At 45.2% G+C, this 14638-nt stretch overlaps 1 protein-coding gene across 2 annotated transcripts in view; it reads right to left on the minus strand.

Annotated features, from left to right (window-relative positions):
- The window catches only part of LRRC75A (leucine rich repeat containing 75A), a 398941-nt gene extending 385821 nt beyond the window's left edge, over positions 1-13120 (minus strand). For both annotated transcript variants that reach the window (XM_088477814.1, XM_088477813.1), the window contains exon 1: positions 11993-13120. In XM_088477814.1, the coding sequence (XP_088333940.1) occupies positions 11993-12265 (273 nt within the window). In that variant the 5' untranslated portion in view covers positions 12266-13120. The remainder of the gene's footprint in view (positions 1-11992) is intronic.
- Positions 13121-14638: the final 1518 nt, after the last annotated feature.

A 14638-nucleotide genomic window follows, 5' to 3' on the forward strand; every position in this document is an offset into this window, starting at 1 on the left:
CCTGTTCCACTTGTCCACATGTCCGTGGTTAAGTGGACATTGGGTACAACGGCATTTTTCAGGACACTGAGGACACTTTTTCTGACGTTTCTGTACAGTCTCGGTATCGCCTGCCTAGTGAAGTGGAATCTAGACGGGATTTGGAACCGGGGACACACTACCTCCATCAATTGTCTAAATCCCACTGCACTAATGACGGATACCGGACGCACGTCTAACACCAACATAGCAGTCAAGGCCTCAGTTATAAGTTTTGCTTCAGGATGACTGCTGTCGTACTTCATCCTCCTCGCTAAGGACTGTTGGAGGGTCAATTGTTTAGTAAAAGTAGTGGTGTTCCTACTTCCTCTCTGGGATGATGAACGACTCCCAGCAGCAGCAACAGCAGCAGCGGCAGCAGGAGGCGTAGCAATGTAGGATCCTATGGAGGAATCCCGGATAGGAGAGTCAGTCATGCCAGTGACATGGCCTGCAGGACTACTTCCGATCCTGACTAAGGAGGAAATTGACGAGGGAGTTGACGGTGTGGTTTGCAGGCGCTTGGATACAACAGGACAACGGGATTTAGGTGTCCCTGGACTGCTTACGGTCTTAGCCAAAGTTTCTGAACTTGACAGTAACTTTTTATGAACGCGCTGCAGGTGCCGTATAAGGGAGGATGTTCCTAGGTGGTTAACGTCCCTACCCCTACTTATTCCATCTTTACATAAGGTACATATGGCAAGACAGTTGTTGTCCGGATTAGGATAGAAATATTGCCAGACCAAAGAGGTGGAATGTTTGGTCTTCTGCCCAGGCATGACCGTGATGGACTTTTTCATCCCACGGACAACAACTGTCTCCCCCGGAGCCTGATTTAAACAAACCACATCACCATCAGAATCCTCCTCGCCAACTTCCTCCTCAGCGCCAGCTACACCAGTATCCTCATCCTGTTGTACTTCAACAGTGACATCTTCAATTTGCATATCAGCAAAGTGGACTGTGGGTGCTCCTTTCAGCACTTGCAGGGGGCGTGCAAATGGTGGAAAGAGCCACCTCTTCCCGTCCAGTGCTGGGAAGGTCAGGCATCGCAACCGCCACCATACTTGGACTCTCCTTGGGGATTTGTGATATCTTCTTAGAACGCACAGTTCTTCGCTGTGCTTTTGCCAGCTTAACTCGTTTGATTTTTTTAGTGGGAGGAGGGCTTCCATCGTCATGTGAAGCTGAACCACTAGTCATGAACATAGGGAAAGACCTTAGCCGTTCCTTGCCACTCCGTGTCATAAATGGCATATTGGCAAGTTTACGTTTCTCTTCAGATGATTTAAAAAATTTTTTAAGGTCATTTTCCTGAACTTTGTCATTTGGGATTGTATGTGGCTTCTACTATGACATTGGGCATCGGCCTTGGCAGACGACGTTGATGGCATGTTATCGTCTATGTCATGACTAGTGGCAGCAGCTTCAGCACTAAGAGGAAGTGGTTCTTGATCTTTCTCTATTTTATTTTTATCGGAGAAAGTTTGGTCCTCCATTTATGTTATATCGATTTGATATATACGTGCGGCTAAGGCGCACACAAACACAGAAAATATTTTTTTATTTTTGCTGGAGAGTAGTGCACTTTGTGGGTTACACCACCCTTTAAGAAATGAGCCAGCCGGCTCTTTACTTATGGGACACAGGCGCACGCTTGGCGCTGCTCCTTTGTTGATGCACGTGCGGCTACTGCGCACACAATTCACAAACACAGAAAATATTTTTTTATTTGGTTTGGAGTGTACTTTGGGGGTTACAGCACCCTTTAACGGTCAAGCCAGCCGGCCCTTTACTTATGACACAGGCGCACACTTGGCACTACTTTGTTGATGCACGTGCGGCTACTGCGCACACAATTCACAAACACAGAAAAAATATTTTGTTATTTGGTTTGGAGTGTACTTTGGGGGTTACAGCACCCTTTAACGGTCAAGCCAGCAGGCCCTTTACTTATGACACAGGCGCACGCTTGGCACTACTTTGTTGATGCACGTGCGGCTACTGCGCACACAATTCACAAACACAGAAAAAATATTATTTTTTTAGCACTTGGGGGGAGCACCCCTGATGGACAGAGCACCCCCTGGACAACACTACAGCACACCTTTAGGACTGGGACACTGCACAGGACTTTGGAGTGGACACAGCCCCTATGGAGAACTGACTGCACAACACAGTCCAGCCAGCCCCTATGGACTTTGAAGTAGTGGACACAGCCCCTATTAACAACAGCAGCACAGCACAACACAGCCAGCCCCTATGGACTTTGAAGTAGTGGACACAGCCCCTATGGACAACAGCAGCACAGCGCAGCACAGCACAGCACAACACTACTCTGCACTACACTACACTACACAGCCCAGCCAGCCCTAACTCCCACCCTCCCTCTTCACTGTCCACAGCCGAGTGAGAAAATGGCGCCGACACGGGTACCTTATATAGGATCCAAAACCCGCGAGACCCGGAAGGCGGGATGATGACGTTTTGCCTCGATTTCAGATCCGAGTCAGTCGGGAAAAGTCGAGCCTGACTCGGATCTGCCTCGGATCGTGGGGCTCGGGGGGGTTCGGATTTCAGAAATCCGAACCCGCTCACCCCTAATATTAATACTCTAATTATACAACTAGTATGTTACACATCACTATTTCAAGTATTATGTCTGTTAAGGCATATGTTGATAAGATGCACTTTACTAAACTAATTTAAGATGCACTTTACTAAATTAATCACCTTGGGTCACCTAGCAACCATCCACAGATTGAATGGGATAGCCCTTATTTATGGAGAATGGTCTACACAAAGATGGCTGCCATACTGTATCCATGACCAATCTCACTAAAAATATCCTACGTCTGGCCAAAAATAAGAAAGTATTGACACACAGTTAACTTTTCATCCTTAAGGACACCTGCACAAGATCTCAAACTATTTCTTTATAAATTTAATATACCTGGGGTTCCGGTTGTTTACATGGTAAGAGCGTCTCAAAAGCCAGATTCCGAAAACCAGAAGTGACAAATACGGAACCAGAAGTGACGTATGCGGTTCACATGCGCTCTACCTGGAAGAAGAAATTGTCCTTTGTGCGTTCCACCAGCTGTATGAAAGCTATCTACAGTATGTTTTCACTGGACATGAAAACTGGAAGTGACGTATTTGCTGCACTGGGAAGTGGGGCTTGCGTTCCACTAGTGTTTGGACATTAGGTCTATACTTTGTAACAGTTTTTTTATGTATTCTTTTATCTGATTCCTATATATTTGATGCCCCCAACATAGTAGTATCCTATGCTAACTTTGAAATAGTTATTTTACACACACTCACTTGACATTTCCACACAGGAAGTGAGGTGTTAATTAGTCACCTGCACAATTAGCTGGGGTTATAGAGACAGGTATTAATATGGCTCATCTGCTCAAATATTATATACCCTTGGACAAAACACGTTGGAAATATATTGCTGTACCTATGAACATCCCATTGACAGATAAGCAATTTTTATATATGTTTTCTTGTATGTGTGCTACTTACCCTTTTATGGATAAATCACTCTGTAATAAATGTTAAAGGTTTTATTTGTGTCATTATATCTACCAGTGCACACTATGCTTTATTTCTTGTTATCCTATATATGCTGAATTTTATGATTGGTCACAAGATTGAAGACATACTCACAAACGATAAGCACTTTACTATTTATTTTTTACTCCTGGTTTGCACCGTGTTTTAAATGTTCACATCACTAACTGTGGCATATACTACATTGTGGTATACACTATAAGGTGCTCCAATGTATAATTATATATATATATATATATATATATATATATATATATATATATATATAAACTTCCAGGGATGGTACTCCCAGTATTGTAGAAATAAATAGATAGGTGCCCTCCAATAAGGTCTGATCTCAATCACCCAAATACCAGTCCAGCGGGGCGGCACTCTAATGAAAAAAGCAGCAAACCACAGGAGTAAAAACGTTTCGGAGCTATTTTTAAGGTACCTTGAGGACCGAGCATTTAAATAGCTCCGAAACGTTGGAATGTTATTCCTGTGGTTTGCTGCTTTTTTCATTAGAGTGCAGCCCCGCTGGTCAAGCACCTAGCCACGCAGTCTCCAATTGTAAACATTTGTGATACAAAATGGGTTGTTCTGCAGAGCTCAGTGACTTCAAGGTGCAAAAATATGGTTCATGTAATTTAATCTCTGCTGGATAGTTCACAGTCAACTGTAAGTGATATTATTAGAAATTGGAAGCGTTTAGGAACAATAGCATCTCAGCCACGAAGCAGTAGGCCGTGTAAAATTACAGAGCACGGTCAACAACTGCTAAAGAGCATGACTCATAAAAGTCGCCAACTCTCTGCTAATACCATAGCTGAAGAGTTCCAAACTTCCACTAGCATTAATGTAAGCACAAAAACTGTGCAGCGAGAGCTTAATGGAATGGGTTTCCATGGCCAAGCAGCTGCATCCAAGCCTCACATCACCATGTCCAATGCCAAGCATCAGATGGAGAGGTGTAAAGCACACTGACACTGGACTGTAGAGCAGTGGAAACGTGTTCTGTGGAGTGATGAATCAGGCTTCCCTGCTTGGCAGTCAGATGAGCAAGTCTGGGTTTGGCAGATCCTGGGAGAACGTCATCTGCCTGACTGCATTGTGGTAGTGTGAAGTTTGGTGGTGGAGGGATAATGGTATTGGGCTGTTTTTGTTTGGGCTAGGCCCCATATCTCCACTGAAGTGCAATCTTACTGCTTCAGCATACCAAGACATTTTGGACAATGCGATGCTTCCAATATTGTGGCAACAGTTTGGGGAAGGTTCTATTCTATTCCAACCTGACTGTGCCCCAGTGCACAAAGCAAGGACTATAAAGACATGGTTTGATTGAGTTTGGTGTGGAAGAACTTGACTGGCTTGCACAGAACCCTGACCTCTGCCCCGTCCCCCTTCTCTCTTCCATCTCTCCCCCATCTGTTTTATCTCTCACCCTCTGTCATATTTATCCCCCACCCATCTGTCTCATCTCTGCCCCCTCTGCAAGTTGGGGTGCCACGAGTGGGGGAGCTGTGAGTGGGAAGAGGGTGCGAGTGGCGGTGCCGCAAGAGGGAGGTGATTGGTGTTGGGGTGAGAGGAAAGGGGGTCAGTGGGGTAGGGTGAGCTGTGGTGTGACGAGAGCAAGTGGCACCACAGAGTGTAGAATAATAAAATAAAAATAACTCTCGGGTCATTCCATGTCATGTGGTCCAAAATTGACCATCTCCAATTTTGATAACATTTCACATGAAGGTAGGCATACAGTATTTGGCAGACTAACTTCGGGAAAATTTTAGTTCACTATATGCAATAGTAGCAATACTATGGCCCTCATAGTGGGGGAGGGTGCAACTGTCACCGACTTCGCAGTGCAAAATCAGCAGCAGGGTGCGATCTTCAAAACTGGTCCTCTTGACATTGAATGACTCTCTCTGGATTCAATATTATTACATGCAGGAAGCCAAAGCCGTAACCAGACATTTTGGTGCCCTGTGCCAGAAAGCACATTGGTGCCATACCCATATTTTAAAAAGGGTCTGTCCACAAAAAGGGATGTGGGGAAGGGCGTGGCCACACAATAATACCCACAATTCAAATTATGCCACACAGTAGTGAAACCTTATGCACATTACACCGCACACAGTAGTGTCCCTTATTCATGTAACACCACACAGCAATAGTAGTGCCCCTTACACATTATTCCATACAGTAGTGCCTCTAACACATTATGCCATGCTGTAGTATCCCTTACACTTTATTCCACACAGTAATGCCCCTTACACAGTATGCCACACAGAAATGCCCCTTACAGATTATACTACAGTAATGTCCCTTATACATTATGCCACACAATAATGTCCCTTGCAGTTACAGAAAGGAAAGCTGCAGGGTGCAGGGGCATCACACTTGTATTGGGGGCAGTTACAGGGTGCAGCATGCAGGGCTGCAGTTGCATGGGAATGCAGGGGTGTCGCATGCATGGGTTGGAATTACAGGGTGCAGGAGTGACAGGTCACGGTGCAGGGGTGATCGTTACAGGGTGCAGGGGTAGCAGTTGCAGGGGTGCAGTTACAATGTGCAGTGGAGACAGTTGCAGGGTGGGCAGTTGCAGGGAATGCAGTTACAGGGTGCAAGAGAGGAAGGTACAGGGTGCTGGGGTGTCACTTGCATGAGGAGAAGTTACACAGTATAGGGTGCAGCTACAGTGTGCAGTAAAGGCAGTAGCAGGGTGAAGGGGGGGCAGTTGCAGGGGGGTGGTTACAGGGCGCAAGGGAGGTAGTTACAGGGTGCAGGGTGTCACTTGCATGGGGAGCAGTTACAGGGTGCAGGGATTGCACATGGAGGGGGTGCAGTTTCAATGATGCTTCAATTTATACCACTATCTGCTTCTTCCCTATACAGTATATTGACTTTAGTGACTAGGGAAGAGAGGGTTGCTATTGTTACTTACCGCTACTGGGACTTTGCTGCTGCAGCAGCTGTTGAGGTAAGAAACAGCAGATCGGGAGGAGCTGTATTTCGCAAGAGGACAGCCTCCTCATGCAAGTTCCTTCATGCTGTGGGCCACTGGCAGGCGGCCATTGCCTGACATGTTAGAATGGTGAGTGATGCGCGACTGGGGAAGGGGCCTCATACTACATTCAGCTCCACAATCCGGCCAGCCTTGCGGGAAACTTTCATTTAATGCCCAATCTGCACTGCTGGGTGCACCGTTAGTAATGTACAATCTGGGCTTGCGGGCGCCCGGCAAATGGAAATTGCGGTGGTGGCCGGTTCGGTCCCCAGAATATCCTGCCCTGTTTGCACCGACCTAGTTATGGCCGTGCAGGAAGCTCAATACCTGTTTCTGAATGCATCGGAAATAAATAACTGGCTGAAACACATGAAGATGGATAACAAATAGAAAAAGTTGTGGGATGGTGCATTCAAGACAATAACTTGAAGAACAATAATTTTAAAATGTGTATGTACAAATATATTTCACATATTGTATACAGTAGAATATTGCCAATATTATTACTAATATAATCCCAGTTGCAGGTATAGATCATATTTAAATGTGTGCCTATCATTATATAGCTATATGAGCCCTGGGGCATATTAAGAAAATATTGTGGAAAATCCACTAAATGTAAGTATCCCCAGGATGTATGACGGGGATTCAGCAGCAGATATTGGAGATACAATCACTTTACTTTACAAATAGCCGGAACAAGCTCCTATCGGAGCCCATGTCCCTGGATATGATTCATAATACATCCCTGCTGTACAAATGTCTTATTGCTGTGAATAGCAGCAAAAACAAATTGAATTTTCGGGTCTTTTCGGAGGTCCCTAAACCAGCTCGGCAACAGTAGCATACACACCAGGGTAATTTCAGTTGTACATACACTCAGATACAATTACACCTAACCAGGACATAAGCATAATAAAAGGTTTTCTTTTTTAACGTTTGTCTTGACAGTGTACAAAACATTCATTATAAGGTTTCATCTAACTAATAATACTTTAAAAAAAAAATACTATAATAACAGAGGTTCCCAAACTCGGTCCTCTTAACAGTCCAGGTTTTAAGGCTATCCATGCTTGACCTCAGGTGACTTAATTAGTACCTGGACTGTTGGGGTGCCTTGAGGAGCGCGTTTGCAAATCTCTGCTCTATGATACAGCTGCTATACATTTTCTTCTTGTCTATGACTGAAATTAGCAAAAAAATGATTCTATGATATGCCCACAAAATAATTTGCTATATGAGCAAGCAATGAAGAGAGCACTATCAGCATTAGAAGAAAATCCACAGTCAACCCATCAGAATCAGATAGCTCAGTGTTTCCCAACCTCGGTCCTCAAGGCACACTAACAGTACAGGTTTTAGTGATATCCATGCTTGAGCACAGATGGTTAAATCAATATAACTGCAGTACTAATTAAAACACTTGTGCTCAAGTATGGCTATCCTTAAAACCTGGGGTGGGATGCAGCATTTCTGATATGCACCAAGCCGGGGCTAGGATGTGGTGGGTAATGCCATCTTCTGATGGCATTACCCTATAGAAGCCTATGGGCTTCTATTCGGAGAGTGCTGTAAGAGGGATCTAATCGGATGCCTCCCATCAACCCCTTCAGTGCATGTGTCATTCTGCGCATGCACCCAATGAAACCAGAGGGACTTCTGGGTCATAGACCTTGCAGAGAGAGCTGTCCTTTGTGATTTTCTTCATCCATACTGGCGTAACTAACATTGGCATGCATGCGATATGCATCCCGCCCCTGGACTGTTAGTGTTCCTTGAGGACCGTGGTTGGGAACCCCTAAGATAGCTAGTGTTGGCGACCATCATCATCACTGGCGTATTGCACATGCCCTGAGACACCCACAAGTGATAATGCTACTGACAGGTGTATATATGTCTCAGTGTGTATCTTACATTGCAAATCAGTGAATATGCTATTACGTTATTCGGTCTGCATTTGCTCTACTTCTCCCTCCACTATTCTATCTCCCTTAGCGTAAGGAGGTGCAAGTACCAAATCTGCATTAAGACATCAACAGTACAAACGTGTGTACAGTCAAAGCAGCCTACGTGCAAAAAAGAAATGAGAATACAGGACCTGGTGATCATTTATCATCTCTCCCTGTTCACCAAAATAGCAAATTCATTTAAATAAATATTCTAAATAAAGCCAAGCACAAAGCCTAGTTTGCATATTAAGATTAAACAGAGGGTACCTAAAGGATAAAACCTTATCAGTAATTGTATCTCCTCCAAGTGATGCCTCTATGTATATGCACACAGACTGCACAGGAAGTAGTACTCTGATTAAAAGGCAGAAACACTTTTCCAAACCCTAAAAATCATACTAAAACCCAAAGCATGTGGTGGAATGGAATCCAAAAAAAAGCAGCAGACTCGCTATTTAATTCTGCACAATATGGAAATCTAATGTTAACCAGTCCATTGCTACTGTTTAGGCCGGGAATGGACCTGTAGATCTTGAAATAAAAAGTACAGTATTACAGCACTAAATATTCTTTATTTGCAAAAAGAGCTTCTGCTCACTATATTTGCCTGCAGTAACAGGTGTTCATAAGTCAAAGCTTTATTTCACGTCATATCTATTAATAGGAATGGGAGATTCCATATGGCATTTTTCTATTTAACCCCAGAGGTTCAACACATGATCCTCAATGCTCACAGTGCAGGGTTACTGACTGGAAACAGGAAAGACAAGCGCTGAGTGGAAGCAGGAAACCCATGCAAGTCATCCATTATTTATTTATTATTTATATTTTAACAGTTATTTACACATTATGCAGTGCTTTACAGGGAATATTCAGTCATTCACATCAGTCTCTGCCACAGTGGATCTCACAATGTATATTACCTACCACCTGGATATACACACACTAGAGTTCATTTTTCAGCAAAAGCCAATTAACCTTCCAGTAGGTTTTTCAAAGTGTTCCTGGAGATCTGAGCACCCGTTGAAAACCCATACTTGCTAACTCTCCCTGACTCCCTGAAATAGCAGCAATCTCCCTGACTCCCCGAAGAGTCTAGCAATCTCCCTGATTACACCTTACCCCCATTATGTAGCTCCACAGATATAAACATTCAAATGGGATCATTAGTATAATTTCCCTGTATTGGTTATAAGACACAATGGGGGCAATTGAATTGTTTTTTTGGGCGTGCCAATTAATGAGTGCCCAGTTTGCTATTCAAATGTTCTGGGCGCTCATTAATTATCGCCCTCTTCGCCGACTGAAAGACGACGTTTAGCCGTCTAAAATGGCTAAACCGGCCTTAATTTCTGGTTAGGGCGCGCCATCTGCAGTTAGCGCGCCCTAACCAAGGTGTTTCAGTCACATTTCTGCTCACGCACTCCTGAGTGCGTGGGGAACTGCCGGCGCCGGCGGCTATCATGCCCCGACAGAGCAACAATTGAATTGCTCTGTTGGGCGCCTAAAAAAACAAGCCGCCGGCTAAACATTTGAATCCCCCCCAAATGATCCCCATGGCTACATGCATTTTCTAAAAAGTATCAGTGTGTTTTCATCAACAAATAGATCTTACTGACTGCTTTGGGGCTCTTTTACATTTGGATGTAAGGCAAGTTTATGACACGCCTCTCAGATGTAGCAGTACACGCCCACTTTACTGCCGCGCTCATAGGTGTTCCTTTCACAATCTCCCAGAAATGCTTTTTCAAAAGTAGGCAAGTATATGAAAACCCCATGCAGACACTGGGAGTACAAACAACCTCCACACAGATATGCCTTGAACTCAATGATGATAACCTCTGCGCCACACTGCTGCCCATAAAATAATTATCCACAGACTGGGGTGATACTGTCCTGAGCAGCCAGCTTCCACAAAATGGGTACCCTCACTATTATATTACTGCGGAGGGGAGTTATAAAGTTGTTATTCATTGAGAAGTCATCCAAACTCTAAAATGACCCGTGCTCCTAGTTATGAGGATACATGTTGGGACATCTACTCCTTTTTCCCAGCCAGGACAGCCAAATTAAACATCTGCTGTTCTTTTAGACAAACCGCATTCCTATACAGTATCCATAGAAAAGCTACTGACAATCTAACTCAGTGTTGGCTAACCTTGACACTCCAGCTGTTATGGAACTACATAACCCAGCATGCACTGCTACAGTTTTGCTATTAGGGCATGCTAAAACTGTGGCAGGGCATGCCGGGATATATAGTTCCACAACAGCTGGAGTGTCAATGTTAGTCACCACTGATCTAACTCAATGTTTCACAAACTGGGTGCCGTGGCAGGGGTACCACGGGTTGGTGGTCCAAGACCATACCAAATTTATTGTCAATGTGATTGGTAGGTGATTCAAGAAAGTTTGGGATCCTCTTCGCTAACCAATTAATTTGTCATAACGGCACTCGCATGGAAAATGAATATGATGTTCTTAGCTGTACATATCTGTGTGACATTCATTGGTGTTTCCACAAATATTTATGAGAGTTGAACAGATAATGGGGGGTTAGAAAGTCTAACCTCAGTGACTGCTACATTCCTTTCCAACGCAGCAGACTAGTCACCATTCTGCCATACAATGTTTATAGATAATGTAAATATATTATAAATACTGTACATGTTTTTGTACACTTACGATTGTATAGAAATAACTGTAGAGTAAAATTATATATGAGATAAAGAGAACAGACTTTATAATTAAAACAAAATTAACTATTTAGTTTCCTTCCAGCTTTGGAATACAAATAAGCATGTAAAAGAAATAGTAATCTCTGTTATGTGTTGTGTGATATTTAGCTGTGCTGCAGTAGTTGTTCTTTATGACACTTTTATTTGCTGCATTTATCATTGGACGCAGGATCATAAATGCAATTCTACTATTGTGCTTTATGTGGAATTTGAATTTTGTGCTCTGTGTGGAATATGAATTTGGGTATTAGATCCCTAGCAATAAAATGTTATACACTGAGAAATAAAGTAGCTTTAGTACATATTATATAATTGATAAATAGGATTTATACAGCTTCATCATTTACCAAGTTATCCTAGGAAGCACCGTGTGTATGTGCATGTACAGTGCGTGTAAAGATCAGTAAACCACAGGAAATCTATGACAAGTTGATAAACCAGTTGTATTATTTACAATATATGTCAACACACTGGTCACGATAAGAAGAGTTCCATGAGACCTAGTAACCTGTACATTATAAAATCACATCTCAATAAAATAATAAAGTGAATGTGTTGATGCCATGCAGTGGTTCTTTGCCACACTTGATTTAACCCCTAATACATTAAATTAGCAATGAATCCCATCATTGGCCTGAATTTCCCACACCACTACAAAGCGGTACACACATTTTATTTGTAACATGCCCTCCCTGCCATCCCACCTCTGTGTAACTCACCTGGCGCAGGTGTCTCAGCAGCTCCGTGGCCTCCTCCTGTCTCCCCTGCTTCAGCAGTAGCATCATGTCCTGGATCATCCTGATCCTCCTGTGATAAGGGGGGAGGTTTCCCGATCCGCTTTTCCCAAATTTATCCCCAGACTTCACCCCAAATGATGACCAGAAGTCCCCTCTCTCTCTGGCTGGGGTGTTCCTCCGGGATCCCAGGGGGTGCTGAGGGCTTTCCCCTCCAGCACTGGAAGCCTGGCAGACCTTGGTCTGCTTTGTGCCCATGGTGGTGTGAATGATCCCCCAGGAGAGGCATCCGACTTGATCCCAGGGGGTCACACAGCAGAGTAAATTAGACAGCTGGCTCCTTTCTTTAGAAGCAGGAACAGGTCCCCAGAGAGAGAGTCACTTCAGCCAGTCCATCATTGCAAGGTGTCACCTGTGACTGCAACAGGCTGACTAGATCAGGATCCCTCCAACACCTGTGCAGTCAATGCAGGGGATGCCAAAGGGCAACAGTGTTTCCAGTACACACACAGCTCGTTCCTCCTGTGTCTACTTAAAGCTGCTGTTTAGGAAACACAAGCCAGCCCCCAGCCACAGGAACACAAGCCACAGAGTGCCCCCAGCCACAGGAACACAAGCCACAGAGCCTTCAGCCACCGGGAGACAAGCCACTAAGCTCCCAGCAACGGAGCCTCCAGCCACCGGGACCCCAGCCACCGAGACCTTCCTGGCTGCATAACTTTCACATACACTCAAAACAAAGCGGAGCACGCTGGCTGCAACGTACACACTACAACGGGGAGGAGATGCGTTGTAAGCGCTGCTGAGGAGGTACTGTGGCCAGGGAAGACTTGTCTCTGCACCCGGGAACACTGTTGCAGCCTCCGGACCGCGGATCAGCTGCTGGCGGTGATGCCAGGGGGGAGGGGAATCACATAGACCAATAAAAGTCTCGGCAGCTCAGCACAGACTCCCCGCCACTTGCCGCTAATCCGATTAAAGTCTCAGAAGCCCGGGTGGGTGCAGATGTGAGACCCCGGGGAGTGGGCACGGGGGTCCCCTGTGTGTGCAGGGCGTGGAAGGGGTGGCAGGAGTTGGGTTCCTGGGAGCCTCCTCTCCTGTGCCCAGCATCGCTTCCCATAGACAGAGAGAGGGGGCTGTGTCTCCTGGCAGGGAGAAGGCGTTGCCTGGGAGTGCAGCCGGCCACTCCGGTGCTAGGAAGGGGTGTGCTGGGCATCTGCCAGGAGAAGCCCCTGTAGATCCATCACTCTGCTGTACTGGATTAGAAGGCATCGATCAGGGAGAACTGGGCATCACGTCCGACCTGTGTCTTCCTATGCACTCAGCCGTGTATACCCTGTGACCGCTGCTCCTCGAGTCACATCTAACAGGGGACTTGTTTCATCAATGTCTGGGTGTGCAGGAGGAGGATGCCCTCTGATCTGGGGTAAGGAGGGAACGGATGGCTTCTGCCTCCAGTCCCTACTGCCAGCAATAGCCAGTCACACTTTACCTGGGCAAACTGTACTTGACGCCCTCTGAGGCTATCTGTACACAGGGGGGATGGGCAGATGTATCAGGGCAATTTCTACTCTTTGCAGCAAACTTCAGATTTGATTAACCCTTCACCAGCCTACGAGTTGCACTCTTCTACACTGGCTATATTATCTATATAGGGTACATTTAGCAATATGATTGAATGCATACAGTATTTTTGCATTTCAAAACATCTCCTGTAATAAAAATATATTGCAAGAACAGATGTTGATTCATAAGGATATGTAAACAACAGCTCTTTATAATATCACAATAATTATCTTTGACTTTGATGCTGATTTCCCCCAAATCCAGCTATTTAGCTTCTATTCTTTAATAGCACATTGAGATAAATTCACTAAGGGACCCATTTATCATTGAATATTTGCGGCTTAATCCCTGAAAACACACGTTTTAAGGGGTTAACCGCAAATATTAAAGTGTCCCCCAGATGTATGACAAAGGGATCGCAGCAGATATCTCTGATATCTGCTGCGAACCCTCCTTTCCCAGCTGGCAGCCACATCCCACATAGGTTTCTATGGGGGATGCAATGCTGCCAGATTTACCAACTTCTGGAATGTTTTAGCCTGCTGCAGCCTATGGGCTACACTTTGCATATTTAGCTGGCAGGGGGGGTTCCCTTGAACCCTCCCCGGCATTGGCGGTATGATCGCATCTTGCAATGTGATCATGGGGCCCATTATTTATGATCGCTTTTTCAATGCGATCAGGTCATGTCAGTACCACCCATGATCGCATTGCAAAATGCAATCATAATGGCCAGATGTATTAACCGGCACATGCAGGGAGTTTCGGAGCCCATCCTTGCGATGTGGCCGGAGTGCACTCGGGGCTGCTGCGCATGCGCAGTCCCATGGACTGCACATAAGCTGCGCCCATTGCCGGCGAAGGGTTCCGGAAGATCCCTCCGCCGGCTGTTATGCAGTAAGTACCCATAGGCTACAGCTGCTAACGCTATCTTCAGATGGCGTTAGCTGCTGGGGCCAATATCAGGAATGCTTCACATTATGGGTATTGGTACATTTGGCAGCATCGCATCCCCCATAGAAACCTATGGGGGAGGCGGCTGCCAGCGGGACTGGAGAGATCACA

Source organism: Taudactylus pleione, unplaced genomic scaffold (genome assembly GCF_031769625.1).
Source record: "Taudactylus pleione unplaced genomic scaffold, aTauple2 ptg000203l, whole genome shotgun sequence".
NCBI lineage: Eukaryota > Metazoa > Chordata > Amphibia > Anura > Myobatrachidae > Taudactylus > Taudactylus pleione.